The sequence below is a fragment of the Clytia hemisphaerica genome, unplaced genomic scaffold (assembly GCF_902728285.1).
Source record: "Clytia hemisphaerica strain Z4C2 unplaced genomic scaffold, Clytia hemisphaerica genome assembly, whole genome shotgun sequence".
In the NCBI taxonomy this organism is placed as follows: Eukaryota; Metazoa; Cnidaria; class Hydrozoa; order Leptothecata; family Clytiidae; genus Clytia; species Clytia hemisphaerica.
In genome coordinates this window covers 97,947-116,995 of record NW_027103871.1, presented here as the reverse complement: position 1 = coordinate 116,995, position 19,049 = coordinate 97,947, and the positions used below count along the sequence as shown (strand labels likewise).

The following is a 19,049-nucleotide window of genomic DNA, read 5'->3' as shown; positions in this document are numbered from 1 at the left end:
GTTCTTTAGATTCATTGTAATACAGCGAATTGAATTTCTATTTAAAGTTTTTTCTCATTATTTATAAAAGGGACATAAAAGTAGTACATAGCGCGAACCACGTCCACGTGTCATTTAAAGACAACAATTAAAATCACGAGTCCAAAACAAACTTGTAAAACAATTAAAACAATCAAAATCAGCCATATTTGCTTTGATTTTTAATTTTGACATGTGACGTTTGTTTTGATTTTTTATCCCGCTGCATACGGTTTGTTTACAAATTTCGTCAGTACTTTTATGGCCCTTTAACCTTTTCACACTTTTTTCTTCACAAAATCGAGTTTTGAAAACTGTACTGTACTACTACTACTACTTTTTTGTGGGAAGAATCAATAAACATGAAATTAAAAAACCTTAAAATCTAAACCACTTACATTGCATCAATTCTTCTCCAGATGAAATTTCTTCACGAAGGTTGTTTAGTTCGGAAATAAATGCTGCCTTGCAAACTTCTTGAAAATTAATTTGATCTCCCTTTTCTTTATTTTGTTGTGATAATGAAGATTGTCTCTTATTCGTTGATGAATGCGAACTAGATTGCTTCCGAAAAGACATCTTCCTTTGCCTGTAAAAACGAAACAATAAAGCATAAGCTTTACGAAGATTATACTCAACAATCAAATCTCAACGAACCAACGGCTAGTTCGAAACACGGGTCACGGGTCACGGGTCCGGGTCACGGGTCACGGGGCACGGGTTACGGGTCACGGGGCACGGGGCATATGAAATTTGTCAAAGTTCATATGGAATTTTCATTTACCTGTAATAATAGCCATCAATATTTACTTTCTGATAAAAAAAAATCAGTTTTGTTGAATAAAATGATGATTTTCTATACTAACACAAATCTTCGAAGACAAACCATTTTCCCGCCATTTTTGCAAATAAAACGTGGACTCGCGGCTGCAATTTTACTGACTGGCTCGCATAAATAAATCAGTCGGGTTCAAACAAAGTAACTTTTGTATAGAGAAATCAACTTCACAAATCCAGCCTGATCCGACTGTAGGTTAGTTGCACGAAGGAAGTTGAAAAGTAAGTGTATCTTTTGAAAGTGTGTGTTTTGATTTCTTCAATACTGGAAATGGAATTCAAAGAACCTCACTAGACTTTCCCAAATCGTACACAAGTTAAATATAGGTAACTGCTTTGTTTTGAATATGTTCTTTACTTTGTGTGGAGTGGAACAAAATAAAACTACTACACTTGACACTCACAATTTTACATTCATTTTTATATATAACTGTTTGTTTTTCACAACTTTGTAAAGGGAAACTAGCCTTGGCTGGGAGACTTATATTGAAAGAATAGAGAATGTTTTAGAGCTTCTCGAATAGGGAATTAATGGGCTGTTCCATCTTTTTAGTCCATTACCTCCTCAGTGGCTTGGCAGGCAGTGGAGGTCTCGTGCAAAATGTTTGGAAAAAGTTGGAAAAATTTAAATAGAAGGAACCAAAAAATCTTTTGAAAAATCACAGAATTCTGATATTTTGCCACAAAATTTGGTGAAAATTATGAAATTCCAATACCTTTGGCTTACTCTTCTCAATTCTCAACTTGAGAATTTCTTTCCGTATTAACATACTGTGTGTATATGTCTGTCAACCCTCCTGTCCCCGTGTATCCCAGGCTTTATTTACGTTACTTTATGGACGCCAGAGAATACCCAGGGTGTTGGCTGATCCCCTGAGAGGGGGAACTTCTAAAAACGACGTTTTTTTTTTAATTACGTAATCTTACGCGTTCAAAAACCAGCCAATGCCAGGGTATTATCTAGTGCTATCAGTAAGCATCAAAAAGCTGATAATACGCAGGGAACGAGGTTGTATGTCTGTATGTCTGTCTGAAAACTTAGGTCATTCTGGAGACTTCAAAAATGATCCAATTTGACTGAAATTTTACACATTTGATCCTTGGGTGAATATCTGGGGGTATTTTTTTCATTTTTTCAAAATTTTGATTTTTAGGGGGCATGGTCATGAGTTTTAGCCCAAAAACAAGGCTAAAAACTTAGGACAGGCTGGAAACTTAAAAAATGGTCCAATTTGACTGAAGTTTTGCACACTTGATCCTTGGTGAATTCCTGGGGGTGTAAAATATGGATAAACCCAAAAATTTCTCCATCATTATCTTGATCAGAAAATATAGACGAAAAAGATAATTAGGACCGGGGGAGGAGGTTGTAATTTTCCATCTAGCAACATCCCCTCATAGCAGCCATTTGTTGATGATGATTATTAGGAGTTGTTGATTATTTTAAATGAGTTGTACAAAGATTGTATTTCAGCATGAAAATAAAATGTCAAATAATGAAGATCATGAAATGGTAAAAGTTGAGGTCATCATAATCAATGATTCGTCTGGAGAAGATGAAGATTTTGTTATTCAAAAACAGCAACCAGTCAAGGAAGAAGAACTCACTATCACTTCAGTTCAGGACAGCCAAACTTTGATGAACCACAATGATGATGATAATGATAAAGATCTTAACTCTGACCAAGAAGAGTCATATGATGAAAGTTCTGAAAATGATGGATACGAAAGTCCAATTGATGATGAATTAATATATTACAAAAACAATCATTTAATTCCGGTCCTTAGACATGGAAAATGCAAATTTACACCTCAAGCTTTAATTGATCTTTTATTGAAAAAGAAATCACGGAGAATCGCTGTAAAAAAGCCTGTTGGGGTCCAGGACAATATGGTCTTCCTGATTGACACCAAAAAATTGAAAAACGCAAAGGATTGGGCTGCTGATGACAACGGCTCCTGGATAAACAATAGTACCAATGGCACTATTGTTTTCTCTTGACGAAAACATGGAAATTGTCACCTCAAGAAGAATGCCTAGAACGAAAAAAGATCGTAAATTACAAGAATCTGAATTGCTCATATGCAAAGTATATTACAAAAATAAATCTTCTGATGACTTCCATCGAGATGCGACTGTGATTCAAACACACGATGAAAAACAACTTGGCCTCTTACTTTTGGAGTATTGGTAAGATATTTTTTGTTGCCATTGTGTTTTTCCACTTTGTCAATGCATACTTTTTTGTGTGAAATCACATATGAGGTATTTATAAATTTGAGGCCCAATTCTCAATTTCTGATAATAATGTCTGTTTTCTAATTTTAATGGCAACCCCCCTCAGGAAATTTGGAAACTTCTTAATTTTTCGATTTTTCCCAACTTACCCAGACCTTATTTTTGAAAAAACGAGATTAAAAACTTTGGGGCAGGCTGGAGACTTTCTAAAATTGTCTGATTTGGCTGAAATTTTGCACACTTGATTCATTACTTTTACCTTATTTCGAACAATCTTAATTAATTTTAGGGTTTATTATGAATAAATTTAAATGAATATAACAGATTTTGTTTAAACTCTTTAAACTTGCTTAATTTAGTTCCTGTCAAGTGTTCAATTTGTATTTTATATTTCTCAATCTAATCTATCAGGTATGAAAACGAAGTGCATCCCTTTGTAATAAAGGCGCATGGCTTAGCAAAAAAAGACAAAAGAGCTTTCATTCCAACAGCTGCCTCAACCCAACAGACGATACAAAAAGCAGTTGATGGCACTGTTCGTGGTCCATCAAGGATCTATGATGATGTATTCGAAATGGTTGGTGGAATGGATGATTTTGAATCCAGAAGTGAACTCCCCCGAAACACCCAACAAATTAAGCGTGCACGCAACTTGGTAAGAGATGTAGCACTATCAAAAAATTTCCTTTCAAATAATTTTTCCTTTAATTTGTGAAAGTGAATGTCACCATTTCACGCTTTTTGACCTTGTGAAACTTCCTGCTCGTAAAACTGTACGCCTAAATTAGATTTAACTTGCTAGATCACTTTTAGCTTGACTTGATTTTTAGCCAGTTTGTCACAAAGTATACAAAGGGAGAATGCATACCTTGGACACCCAATATGGACCCCCTTTGAAAATAGTCCATACAGGTCTATATTAGGGGTCCAAGCTATGTATTCTCCCATAAACAAAGAATTTTTTAATTTTGAAATCTGCTAATTCCTTCAATCTTTTTGACAGTTGTGTTCAAAAACGTAAATTCAGAACACATTTACAATGTTATTGTTATAGATTCGACAGCCAAAGGAAAACGATGAAATACAAGAGCTGCTAACGTTTGCAGCAGCAAATCCCAAACTCGTTCATAATGTTCAATTTAATCCGCATATCAAATTTGTGGTTTGCTCTGGTGCCACCCTTGGTCACATTAAAGAGATGTGTACTGTCCCAGGTGATCTTTTAAGTAGCAGTGGGCTATAGAGACCTTTTTTTTCAAAATTAAGTTTGCATAATTTTTTTTGGTTGGTTGGGACCCAAATAACATAAATCTAAGATATTTTTGGATATTTCCAAAAAATGGCGGTTCTCCGCCCTTTTTTATGCCCAAAATGGGCCATTTTCGGGCCATTTTGCTTGGAAAAAAAATCTAAAACCTACTGTGTTGGTGCTACAACCATCAATTTAGGCTCAAAATGATCCTTGGAAAAAAGTAGGATTAGAATGTAACAATTATATACCTCTGCCATATATATAAACTTAAAAAATTAGGTTTTTTGGCCAAAATTGACAAAAATTGCGAAAAAACAGGGTTTTGCCTGGAAAAAAATCTAAAATCTGTTCTGTTTGTGCTACAAGCCTCAAATTAGGTCCAAAATATTCGTTGGAAAAAAGTAGGATTAGAATGTAACAATTATATACTTCTACCATGTATGTAAACTTCAAAAAATTTGGAAATTGGGCCAAAATTGACCGAAACTGGGGAAAAAAGGGTTTGCCTGGGAAAAAAATCTAAAATCTGTTCTGTTGGTGCTATGAACCTCAAATTATGCTTAAAATATTCCTTGGAGGAAAGTAGGATTAGAATGTAACAAATATATACCTCTACCATATATATAAATTTAAAAAATTAAGTATTTAGGCCGAGATAGACCAAAACCGGGAAGAAACTAGGTTTTGCCTGGAAATAAAACCTAAAATCTGTTCTATTTGTGCTACAAACCTCAAATTAGGCTTAAAATGTTCCTTGGGAAAAAGTAGGAATCGAATGTAGCAATTACATACCTCTACCACATATAAAATTCAAAAATTAGCTATTTAGGCCGAAATGGACCGACACCAGGAAATTGCTGGGTTTTGCCTGGAAATAAAACTTAAAATCTGCGCTTTTCGTGCTACAAACCTCAAATTAGGCTTAAAATGTTCCTTGGAAAAAATCAGGATAAGAATGTAGCAATTATGTACCTCTAACCATGTATTTAAAATTAAAAAAATTAGGTTTTCAGGTCAAAATGGACGGAAACCGGGAAGACACTGGGTTTTACCGGTTTCCGTCCATTTTGACCTGAAAACCTAATTTGATTGACTTCGATTTATATGTGGTAGAGGTATGTAATTGCTACATTCGATTCCTACTTTTTCCCAAGGAACATTTTAAGCCTAATTTGAGGTTTGTAGCACAAATAGAACAGATTTTAGGTTTTATTTCCAGGCAAAACCTAGTTTCTTCCCGGTTTTGGTCTATCTCGGCCTAAATACTTAATTTTTTAAATTTATATATATGGTAGAGGTATATATTTGTTACATTCTAATCCTACTTTCCTCCAAGGAATATTTTAAGCATAATTTGAGGTTCATAGCACCAACAGAACAGATTTTAGATTTTTTTCCCAGGCAAACCCTTTTTTCCCCAGTTTCGGTCAATTTTGGCCCAATTTCCAAATTTTTTGAAGTTTACATTATGGTAGAAGTATATAATTGTTACATTCTAATCCTACTTTTTTCCAACGAATATTTTGACCCTAATTTGAGGCTTGTAGCACAAACAGAACAGATTTTAGATTTTTTTCCAGGCAAAACCCTGTTTTTTCGCAATTTTTGTCAATTTTGGCCGAAAAACCTAATTTTTTAAGTTTATATATATGGCAGAGGTATATAATTGTTACATTCTTATCCTACTTTTTTCCAAGGATCATTTTGAGCCTAAATTGATGGTTGTAGCACCAACACAGCAGGTTTTAGATTTTTTTTCTAAGCAAAATGGCCCGAAAATGGCCCATTTTGGGCATAAAAAAAAGGGCGGAGAACCGCCATTTTTTGGAAATATCCAAAAATATCTTAGATTTATGTTATTTGGGTCCCAACCAACCAAATAAAATTATGCAAACTTAATTTTGAAAAAAAAGGTCTCTATAGCCCACTGCTATTTTAAGTGTTCTTCAGATTGATAAAACTTTCAACGTTGGAAAGTTTTACGTTACACCAACATGTTACCAATATGGTAAAGTGATTAGAAGAAAAGATCACAAAACACCATGGATACCTGGTCCTGCATTGTTTCATACCAAAGATGATCAATCAGTGCATCGTTACCTTGCCCAAACAATCATCCAAATAAACCCGGAAGTCAAGAAAATTCTTTTTATGGGAATGGATCGGGAAAAGGCTATACAGAGAGGCCTCATGACAGAGCTACCTTACGCTAACTTTCTTTACTGTCGCAAGCACATGGAAGATGATATCAACTTAAAAATGACAGATTTGAGGCTTGATGGTATGGCCAAAAAAATTATTCTGCAGGACATCTTTGGAAATGATCAAACAAAAGTAAGGTCTATTTTAAAAACTATTATGTCCATTTAACGGGTCCATGTCTGTCCAAGTTTCTCTTTTCTAGCGCGCTTTGCTATTGGTAATGTCAGCTATAGTTTTCTCACTTCCCAAGAAAGATACATTTACCTGTCTTCCTATACCATACAAATTTAGGCTCATTATTTGCTGCTATGTTACCTTTTAGGTTAAAGGTCTTGTCGATTCTGAAGATCGTGATGATTTCTACCCCCGAATCCCGAAAGCCTATCATAAATGGTCAGAGCTCACAAGTAGTGATGCAATTTGGTGATTACTTTCAAACATATATCATGCACGATATTGCTGACGGAATGTTGGCTGGTGTTCGTAGGACTGCTGGTCTAGGTGAAAACTTTCTATACACAAATGCGATCGAGTCAACCCACAGCAAATACAAGAGCAGAATCTGGCAGAATAAGATGGACCATCAAACGTCAGGAAAGCCCTCATCGTTGTCCTCTTGGACCGAGGCAGCTCGGGAATACATCGACATGACTGCAGAACATTTTCGCAACTTGGAACGTGTAATCATCAACCAAGGTTAATACTTTTTTTTCATTATTTGTTATTGAATGTTATATGTATTTAGAAACCCTATGTCAATGATAACAGAGCAGAACTGAGCAGAATGCCCATTAATTTTTGAAATAATCATACCAAAGCATTCATAATCGCTTGCACCGAATTAATTCAAACAATTTTTAAACATTTTGGGATTTGAATTTAAGATAGATGTGGTTAATTTTATATGCGCCTTCATCTTCTATATTTGCAAGGAATTGTTTTTGAATGCATGCATGCACTTCATTTTCAGGACCTTATCAACTTACTCCTGCATTCTCAAAGCGGCTCATCGATTACCCCACTTGGGATCAAATGACAAAAAAAGAAAAAGATTCCAAAAAGGCTCAGTTTTGTGGGAAATTCCCTGATTACAGCCCAAACAGCTCTAAAAGAGGTAACTGTACGATAGTTTTCCTTTGGCTTTAATTTTTGCATTCAGAGTAGGCTTTGCATTTTGTTATATATTTTGCCTGTTTTATCCAACTTCGAACATTTTGAGATAGTAAATCATCTTTAGCGTAGAGGCCACGAAACCCTAAGAATGAAATCAAAATTTTAGTCAAATGATAATCATGTAATCTGCTTATTTAAATTTGGCATTTTTGTTTATCTCATTTTGTTCATACACGTTTTAGCTCAACCGATATCAGACACGTCTATCACACGCAATTCTAAAAGTCAACCCAAAAACAAGGAAACGTCAAATGGTGGTAAATATTCTCCAATTATTATTTCGCAGTTTCAATTTAACTATATGTTTTGTCGAAACAAAAGAAGTGGGTTTCAGTTTCTAATCTCAGGGGGTCTGAGATCTTTAAACAATTTCAGGGGTCTATCTGTTTCTTCTCTTATTTTCCTAAGGAAGTTTACCAAGAATTTAAGAGGGGTCTTGTTTGATAAGTGGTTTCCATAGGGATCTTTAAATTTCTTTATTTTTTACTACATCTTGAGCCCTTTGAGATTTTATGTTTTGGTTGAGTTTTCTGAAGAATCTATCAGAAATTTGATATACAAATGATTTAATCAACTTACTCATTTCTTTAGATTCTTGTCAACCTTCGACGTCAGGGTTGCAAAGATATCAGATATGGTCATCAGATGAAGATGAAACCACACTTCTGGATGAAACTCCACTTCGAAATAATGAAATCGTACTTGATGAAACCACACGTTCATTTCCACACGACGCAACTCTCAGCTTATTTCCGCACGAGTTTCCAGAGTTTGATGTCTCTGGTCTTCCCGGCCATCTCTCCATCGATTGGAATGGTGCAAAATACTACCTTGATAATTTTTTCACTTCTGTCGAGAAATCAAGCCTCCTTCAAAACTCCTTCTTCTTAAAGTCAAGAAGCATAGCAGATAACGTCCATCGGGTGTCAGTCCAACAAAATCGGAATATAATTTGTGATTGTGAACGATACAAGACTACACAAGGTATGACTACTATCCTTCCAAATTCATAGTTTCTTCTCCCCCTTTCGGCTGTGAGTTTTTTATAAAAAATTATATTTTCTCCATTTTCTGGTAGGGGTGAAGGGGCTAAAAAGTTTTTTACTAACCCTGGAGGAAACTGCACCCAGGTGCCTAATCAACAGCCCTCCCCGTTCCTTAATTTTTCGATTTTTGAAGCTCACCCTCCACTCTACCAACCAACTCTGTATTTTATAAAAAACCACCCATTTCAATTTGTTATTAACACTAGCGTGTTTATGATTTACTCCACAGTACAATGAATTGATTCATTTTTTCGGGTATGTGTTGTATAAAATTTAATTTACTCTCTAGGAATCTGTGCACATTCCATTACCATCGCGTACCATTTGGGTATTCTTGAGCACCATCTAACCAAATGGATCCCTACTTTTGAGAATGTTTTGCAACAAGTCCAACCGGAGAATGCAGGAAAGAAGAAAAATCAAAAGCCAAGGAAACGCAAAAAAGCTATAGAAAGAAGTACCGAAGGTTACGAGGACAAGCGACCAGCCAGGCAAGTTATTGAAGACAACAACAAATTCCACTTGGTATACATTAACCAAACGCGTTCAACGACATGTCAGGGTTGTCACAAAAAGTATCGTGAAACCGAGCGCGGCAAATTACCCCGTCCACCAAATGACATGATTTTGGGCATTAAAATACATCGTGTGTACCAAATCAAAGGCACTAGTCAATTGAGAGTGTCTAAAGGTAAAGAAAATTGTTATTTTCACTTAAGAAAAAAATGCATCGAACAGGAATTCCCGGATAAAGTGCTTACACTGCAGAACGTTGTGATCGATTCAAAAGTCTCGCCACCAAAACTTGCTCACAAACTCAAGTTGAGAGAGGAGTTTGATTTGATTATAGAATAGTTTATTTTATATGTTTTATGAAGTTATTCTACGCTAAACCATGTAGCCTTAAAACCTTTTTTAAACATCCTTAATCTTTATACTTCTTCAATGTTTGCAGCTTCCTAAGCTACCAGTGTTTTTCCCGTCCAAATCACCATTAATTTTATTATTTCTTGGGTTCCTAACATATTCAGTTTTTTCGAATATTCTTGCCCGCAAGATAACTCTTTCGTTATTTTTTTCTTTAGTTTACTTTATCGATTTATATTACTAAAGTAGGCTTTGCTGCAAGAGGCAATTGTTTTTATTGTATATATGGTACATAAAAGAGTATCTAGTTTTTATTTGAAAAAAGAAATTTTCCTCTCTTTTGTTATTTTTTTAGCTCACTTTTTGATTGACATTACTTTTTAAGTAGGCTTTGCTGCAAGAGGCAATTGCTTTTATTGTATATATGGTACATAAAAGAGTATCTAGTTTTTAAAAGAGTATCTAGTTTTTATTTAAAAAAGATAATTTTTCCCTATCTTTTGTTATTTTTTAGCTCACTTTTTGATTGACATTACTTTTTAAGTAGGCTTTGCTGCAAGAGGCAGGCAATTGTTTTTATTGTTTATATGGTACATAAAAGAGTATATCTAGTTTTTGATTAATAATTATTATATTATTAAAAAGGACAACTTATTTATTATAACCCATTACATTGTTTAAAGGGTAGTCGCCAAACATCCTCGATTGTGGCTTGTTTCAAAAGAATAAATAGAAGAGCTGTTCAGTTTTATGCAAAAATTTTGAAAAATTAGATCATTTTTCATTAGTATAGGAAAAAGTCTGGCAGGCGATTTATGTAATATAATTGAGCCTTGAGCGTTCATCGGTGGCCCTTAAATTTTCAATCTGGCGACACTTAAACATTTTGTCTTATCACATGATGTTATATCGTAACCTATTTCGCATAAAAAAGAAAAACATTTTCATCATTTTATTATTTATTTTTAACATGTTGTATTTTTTTAGAAAAAAGATTATTTGATAGGTTATAACTACCTTTTCTATTTTGTTATGCTTGAAAGAAAAATATTTTAAACATACGATTGATGTCGTTTTTCCGTTTGATAGTTGTGTGGCTGAGTTTAAACTTTACAGTTATGCTTTTCATTTGTGAATACGCTTTACCGAGCTTAGATGAGCTCGTCCATTTTATTTAAAGTAATTAATTTAGAATAAATTTTAAAATAAGCTTGTGTCGCACCCTTACGAAAGGACTTAATTAATTTAAGGTATTTTAGCTTTAATCGAAAGTTATTGCTTTGATTCTTATTAGGCCGGTGCTTGCAAGAAAAATAAATATGTACATCTTCTTCGCCATCCATTGTTTACTTTGTAACAACTAATTATCGAAAGGCATTCTGCCTTCAATCAAGAGTTCTTGATTTGATTCTTATAAAGCAAGTGCCTTTGATCTGCGCCACCGTTTCTTTTTTTAAGAGTTTCAACCTTTTTCTTCTTTTTAAAAATTGTACTACTCCACCTTGGTGGGCAATAAAACTATATATAAGCATATATACAATCCTATCGCAAGTATTTTCTATTGAAGACTAAAAAAATGTTTGTCGTAGATTATCTGGCACCCAGATGGTGAAAATTTCATCAGCCGTACTAAAGCTCTGAAGGTCAGGAAAATTTTTTTCAGCATCTGGAAGGTTTACATTACGGAATTTATCGAGACCGCGTCAAGAATTTTGCAGCGGGAAGTCTGGTAACCCAGTCCTCGTTTTCGGGGATTGACGGGTCCAACCGAAATATTTTTAGTGGGGTGCAGCACATCATAGGCTGACTGTCATGCCTTTCCGGTGGGAAATTGGAGTTTTAGCGTGGGCGGCCGCCAATCCGCCATCGGAATATCAGATAAATAGTAGAATTTCGGGCGGCTATTGGATGAAAGCCGCGCGCATTTGGTTAGTCGTCGGTCTTTGAAATTGATATATCTCCGTTCGTTTTAATTTTTTCTGGTCTGCAGTTTAGATGCCCCGCACCCCGTGCCCCGTGACCCGTAACCCGTGCCCCGTGACCTGTGCCCCGTGACCCGGACCCGTGACCCGTGACCCGTGTTTCGAACTAGCCGACGAACCAATTGCATTATAATTTTGTTGTATTTTAGGTTGAGAACTTATCAATTATAAGGTTTGATTGATCAAATAGCCTACAAAGTCTTGGAAAGCCTAGCATACACCTTTTATTCGAAGTAAAAGCATTTATCTAGAAATTTTGTGTTCTAACACATTCGGATGATAGACTTTAAATTCTTTGTATCTTTGTTGATTGTCCATTATATATATCTGTGCCTTTTTCTTTTGTTTCGTACCTATGTATTTTTGTGAAAGTAAATGTTCCATATGTCTGTAGAGTATGGTCGTTTAAATGGTTGATATGATGGTTAGGTTTTTGCAGAAAGATATTACTTGTGTCTTGTTCCAAAATAGATTTTTCTTACTTTATTTACATTTTATTTAATTTACAAGCCTCTGGCAGTTAGCCACACTATAGTCCTGTGGAAATGCACATTAAATATTAATGCTGCAAAAGCACAAACTGTATTCAAATTACCATAGAAGTGGATGTGTTAGGTATTAGAACTTGAGTTTTTGTGGATTTGGTACTGTTGCAGAAGGTATCAGTTAGGACTAAGTCATTTTTTATACTTTGTTTCGTCTTTGAAATATTAGCAAAAATCTGTGAAGGACGGGACATCCTGTACGTCACGCATATGCCTGTCTTTTATATACTCTATTTTAAATTAGGATTCTTGTCAATATTAGAAGAATTCTCCCTTAGCCTCGTTTTCAAATAAAATTTGCAAAATCCGTGCAAGATATAACAATTTCAATATATACAAATTTTACCTTGTAAATACTTCCAAGATGTTTGAAAAGAAAAAAAAATCTATGTAAAAAAATACTAGTCCGGAGCCAGTCCCGGTATGGATCTTTTGATATTATCTCAAACGTAAGTAGTCAATAGTAATAATTTAGAAATTTTTCAATAAAGAAATTAAAAAGCACAAATCACCTCACAGTCACTCGAACTTTTTGTGAGTGAAGAGGAGAGGTGGTCGTTGTTCCATGGAGTTCTGCTTTTAGGCAGCTGAGCCATTGTCTCCCCCTAACACATCTACCTAACTGCCTATCACCTGATGGGATTAACAAAATAACAAGTGGGTAATTTGCCGCGCGAGTGACGTCAAACGTTATATCCCTTTGCCACTAATATGGCCTTCTTTGTTCCAGACATTCGCGTGTGTTCCACTACAGATTTTTTTCATATTTCGATTTAAAAGCCTACTCGGTGCGAAAGAGAAATTGTGTATTTTTTAATACGCTGTTCATTAACTCAAATCAAATGACTTTGGAGGTTCGGTGAAATGGTGGCCGAATTGCCGTCAAATGTTTTGTCAGATAGTCCCAAGTGAGAGCAGTTGACATTACATAAATGGGTTATTCCAATAGGCCGTCACGGTCTCCAAAAGAATTATAATAATAGCATCTTATAACACTTTCATTACCTATATGGAGTGTAACAAATGTAAGAAGGAGCACCTTTTAAAACACTTAACACTTTCACTACCTACAGTGATGACATATAATATCAGACAGTACTAATCGACAAATTCAATCATCGAAGTAATTGATAATGATTGAAGTAATGGAGCGACCATATTTCAAAAAAAATATGAGTATTCGATCACTTTTTTAACAACCCTTCTCGATAACCGTTGGAGTACTTTGATTGCTATTAATTACTTTCAATAATTTTGATAACTTCGATAACCAATTGATTACTTCGATAACCAATTAATATGATATTATATCTTTTGGAAAAACCACAAAAATTGACCTAAAACCAGACCACAAAAAGAAGCCATTTCCCCACCATTTTGTGTGCTTTTGCCGTGGGTTTCCTCAAGTAACTCAAATTGCGCATTCTGATTGGTCAGAGAGAACAAAGGTGGTTTTTGCACATGAATCGCGTGCTTTAATTGGGCGAAATAAACTCAGTTTCAGATTATTTTGGAAACATTATACAGGAAACATATTTGATCAAATTGAAGGTACTCGATACAATCGAAGGTATTCAAGATGATCGAAGGTAATCGAAAAGTAATCAAAATGATTGAACAAATCGAAAATGCTGGTCATTAAAATACAAAAACAAGCAATATGCTGAATGGACCTACCTGATGATGAAACTTAGATAGCAATAAGGAGAAAAACAATCATTTAGAAAATATAGCAGTTAGCAAAAATGCATTAAATTTTATCATTGATATTTGATGGGGGGGAGGGGTTTAGGGAAAAAAGAAATAGAAAGTTCCGGTTGCAAATTTGCAAAGGTTTTGTTGACAATTGAATCATGCTTGATGGTGTCATTGTTATCAATAATTTTTTTAAGTGAAAAAACAAAGAAATATATGGAAAAAGCCCAATTCAAATCTGCAAAAACGGCGATTTCCGGCACACTTCCGGCATTACAGGATTCTCAAAAATCCGAATCGGCCACACTTAGGGCATTGCTGATACACATCTTCATGCAAAAATCGGGAAAAACGATTAATGAAATCTCGAGAAAATGGCAACAAACCGGTTTTGACGGCATATTATCGGCATTTTTGGCCGAAATTGTTTTACTTCAAAAATCAGGCTCCGTCACATTTTAGGTATTGCCATTTTTCATCAGTCTGCAAAATTTCATGAAAAAATATAAAGTACAGCTCGAGAAATTCAAGAAAAATCGTTTTTCCGGCGATATTCGGCTGTTCCGGCGATTTTTAGAAAGTCCAGCATCAAAAATCAGTTTTATTGACAATTGAACCATGCTTGATGCTTGGCATTGTTATCAATAATAATTTTGCGTGAAAAAACAAAGAAATAATAGGAAAAAGTCCAATGAAAATCTGCAAAAACGGCGATTTTCCGGTATATTTCGGCATTTTTCGGCAAGAATAGAACTTTTCTCAAAAATCGAACTCAGCCATGTTTTGGGCATTGCTATTACGCATCTATGTGCAAAAAATCAGAAAAAACTAATGATGAAATCTCGAGAAATTGCCAAAAAACGGTTTTTCCGGCATATTTCCGGCACTTTCGGCCGGAAAAAAATGTTTTTCGAAAATCAGGCTCCGTCATATTTTAGGTATTGTCATTTTGCATCAATGTGCAAAATTTCATAAAAAAATATAAAGTACAGCTCGAGAAATTCAAGAAATACTGTATTTCCGGCGAAAATAGGTTGTTCCGGCGATTTTTAAATAGTTCCGGCTTCAAAAATCAATTTTATTGAAAATTAAAACATGCTTGATGGTGGGCATTGCTATTAATAATGCTTTTGAATGAAAAAACAATCAATTATAAGGAAAAAGGCCAATGAAAATCTGCAAAAACAGCGATTTCCGGCATATTTCCGGCATTTTAAGCCGGAAAAAATTTTTTCTCAAAAATCGGACTCGGCCATGTTTTGGGCATTGTTAATACGTATCTTTGAGCAAAAAATCAGAAAAAACTAATGATAAAATCTCGAGAAAATGCCAAAAAACCAGTTTTTCCGGCATATTTCCGGCATTTTTGGCCGGAGAAAATTTTTTTCCCAAAATCGGGCTCCGTCACATTTTGGGCATTGCCATTTTGCATCATTGTGCCAAAAATCAGAAAAAACTAATGAGCCAATCCTGAGAAAAGCTGGCAACAGACGAACGAACGGACGAACGAACGAACAAGGGTTAATTTAAGGACTACCTTAGGTAGGTCCAATAAATCAAAACAAAAATGGTAGAGCTGCGAGCGGAGCTGCGTAGTTGTATTTTAATGACCAGCCAGGTCATTCATTTGAGGGCTTTTTTTTATGTCTCTTTAATCACCAAAAATCTCGGTAATATCTACTAAAAATATATACAAATAAAAATTAAATGTTACAACTTTTTTTTTTACTAATTATATCATTTTTGTAAAGTCGAAAAGCCTATCCCTAATAAAAAAATATATTTGATCATATTAAACAGAGTGTGACCAGCACCATCATAGCTAGAATTAGCTATGCATGTTAGCCTCCACTGATGCAAGTTATATACCCGATCTCACGGTACCGTCTGGATAATAGCATTAATCATCTTAGACAGTATAGACTTAAAACTTGTATATCAAGATTACGGGATTTCGAGTACGGGCCGATTTTACTTTCGTTTTGAGTGGTTGGTTCCATTTTCGATTTCAAGCCAACATCTTAGCAACGGGGTGCTCGCCCATAGTTACAGGGGTTGGTGCAAAAAACTAAACATAGAAAATTTTCCAAATCCACCATTTCGATTAATTCAATTAAAAATAAAACTTTTCTATGTTTCACCTTTTTGCCCCTATTCTTCAAAATGAAAATATTTAAGATTTTGAGTTCTTCTTTTATTCAATGATTTTTTACGGCATTTAGTTGACAATCTAACTCTCGCATCAAATTCCCACTTTCTTCAGTAAATTGAAGATGAGAAAAAACCTAAGCTACTGATCACGGATTGAAACACATTATGAAGGGTGGGATTTTACAGCTAGCCGCCTGTCAGTCAGGCACATCCTGGCAAATGAACGGGGTGAGCATTTGCATGGGGTATTCGTCACCCAGTGTAAATGAGATAGGACGTCTCAGGCTAAAAGCGTGAAAATGAATAAAAATGAACTTCAAACTGAAAAAGGGAAAAAAGGAAGAAAACTGGGAACTTTATTTTTTCATTAAAAGTTTCTTCAATCTTCGAAGACAAAATTGACCCGTGGAAAAAAAAATTAATCTATGCAGTTCTTTGAAATGAAGCAAAATATTTCCAACCCGGTTCAATTAAACTGGGTATTCGGCGCTATTACGTCACTTTTGTTTTCGACCCCGTTCATTTGCCAATGGTCGCAAGTGAAAAATACCCCGTTCATTTGCCAGGATGTGCCTGACTGCCTGTCGTGCAAGGCACTAATGAGGCCTTTCCGAGAATTATGAACCCGATGATCCCTGATACACAGGTGCAAAAAATAAGGGCCGTGTGAAATGCGGCAATCTCATTGGTGGAAATTTGCTAAACAACCTGCGAAGGAGGGGCAGGAAGCAATCAGTAGAAGAAACTACTTTCGTTTTTGTTGCAGATTTCAATATAAACTTCTCTTACAGGGATTTCTTGTCAATGTGTTGTGTCAACTTGTCAGCATTGTATTGTTGTAATAGGAAAGATAAAAGAGGTAAGACTAGCCTAGTTTCTAATCCTGATATAGGAGTTTTATAAGATTAAACTGAGTTAGACATCTTATCTTAGCTATATATAACACTTTTTAATATAAAATCTAGAGATTGATATGCGAATTATAACTTACCGAGTATAACAACTATGTAAGCATAAATATAAGCTCTTGGAAGCTTAAAAATAGAACAATTGATAAAGTTCGAACTAACTTAAGAGTTAGAAAGAGAAATCACTGCTGAAAAAAATGGAACATTTTCCGCCATCTTGGAATTGGAATGTTTGTTGTTGTTTCATTTTCGATTTTGGTTTATAGGACTATAAGACCTGGTCTACATTATGTTTTGTACATAAAAAAATTGAAGATGGGAGTCAATTTGAATTTCTGTAATGAAATGATGGTGTCCAAAAATAGAAAACTCTTTTTCCTTGAAAATTCTGATGGAATAAAATCCATTACTTCTCAATTTCGAGGTTTGTCTTCCGAGTCTTATGATAATGTTTTGTAATGTAGACAAGCCTTAACTTATTCTCGGAATATTTTTGTTTCTCGAGAAAAAAATGTAAAAGGTGATCTTTCGACCATCTCCATCTTCACCATCTTCATCTGGCTTCATGTGTCGTCAAGTCCAAGTCTGTCAGGAAGTTGAGTACCTAGGTAACATCTTGGATTTCAACTAATTAGATTGGACTGTTCCATTTTCAAAACATGTAGGGGTATCGATGAGCTTTTTAGAGAGTCTGCTGAGCTTTGGAATACGTTTTGGAATTCCTCCTAGCAATACAAGCAGATACAAATGGCTTTTGTTTATTTTTCATATTTTCCATCCAAACCAAACGCAAACTGCGGCATGTGGGACAATAAAAAGGGGGTGATCATTTGAAGCTTTCCAGGCAGGCCCTTCCATGGGTCATTGAAGACTTTATCTATCTATCTATTATCTATTATTATGGTTGAGTTAGCTACAGGAGGCTCTGGGAGCCCATTCTTGCAACTATAGATGCTTTGAGTAAGCATCCCGTCAGCACCTTGAACTGACTACCCAATTCCCCTCACATGGCATGGGTTGACCCAGGCGAAGGTTTGTTCACTTACTTGCCAAAGTGAACCGTTGTGAGTGGGAATCGAACCTTGTTCGCCTGTACAGGCATCAAGGTTGATGTCCATTATTATACCACAACGCCTCTTCCAAGGGTTTTTTTTTTCATATGAGCTGGCATCAATAGTCAATATATAGGTATTTTCCAGCCCAGCCTCTTTTTCCCACAAAATTTTATTTTACCACAGACGGGGCCAATTTACAGAGGGTTGGAAAACAAGATCATACTCCAGGATGCAAGTGAAATTTTTCAATCTGCGGGTGTAGACGGGTGTTCAGTTATTATCAGTTACGGTTAGGGTTGGAGCTCGAGGAGAGAGTAAAAATATAAGGCGCGGAAGGCATTGGTACCCTGAGACTTAACTTTGGATCCCGTAGGGATCCTTGTAGGGGCACCAGTAGGGGTATTTGGGGGGTCGGATTTAGGCAGGGCTGTCGGATTTAGGACCACTCACGGAATTGACTCAATTCCGCAAATTAAAATGTTCACCAATTTGGGTCAAAAATCATCTGCTCTGTATTACAGAAATAAAACCCTAATACTTGAGTTACTGTAATACGGTATATACTTTATTATAGGACATCACAATGTTAGCATGCCAATTTAAACAAATCACAATTAAATTGACAATATTTCTGAAATCCTGCGGAGAAAAAAGATTACAATGGCTGACTATTGTATTCTAGGATAGAGCATATTTTAATTGAGAAAAGCAACAGAAGTAAAGATTCAAACCCCATTAGGTTTGATTTTAGGGGTGCTAGAAAAAAATGTCCCGTCTGAAATCACTTGTCCCATCCAAAATCATAATTTTTCAAATATCTTTCAATTTGCAGTAAAATGAGTGTTTAAGATTCAGAAAGTTATCAGCAAGATTTAATGGTAAGAAAAAAGTTCAAATATATCAATTTAAGTAAAGTTTTACACCTTATTTAAACCCTGAAAATAGGAATTGATTTCGGACGGGACAATTTTCCCGTAAAAAAAGGTATTACATAAAAATCACTGCTGGAACAAAAAAAGGGAAAGATCCTCAAGTCTTTTCTGTTGGAAATAGTATATAGGTACATACTTATTTTTTTT

General features: G+C 35.2%; 1 protein-coding gene and 1 long non-coding RNA gene across 2 annotated transcripts in view; one reads left to right on the top strand and one right to left on the bottom strand.

Annotated features, from left to right (window-relative positions):
* Nucleotides 1-4,500, top strand: part of LOC136808326 (uncharacterized) — a 103,235-nt gene extending 98,735 nt beyond the window's left edge. The window contains exon 5 of the long non-coding RNA XR_010846865.1: nt 4,322-4,500. This is a non-coding gene — a long non-coding RNA (uncharacterized lncRNA). The remainder of the gene's footprint in view (nt 1-4,321) is intronic.
* LOC136808324 (EF-hand calcium-binding domain-containing protein 7-like) overlaps nt 1-16,896 on the bottom strand; it is a 32,518-nt gene extending 15,622 nt beyond the window's left edge. Inside the window, exons 1-2 of the mRNA XM_067064858.1 lie at nt 16,797-16,896; nt 417-607 (exon numbers count right to left, since the gene is read on the bottom strand). Of these exons, the coding sequence (XP_066920959.1) occupies nt 417-597 (181 nt within the window). The 5' untranslated portion in view covers nt 598-607; nt 16,797-16,896. The remainder of the gene's footprint in view (nt 1-416; nt 608-16,796) is intronic.
* Between the last annotated feature and the right edge of the window lie 2,153 nt (nt 16,897-19,049).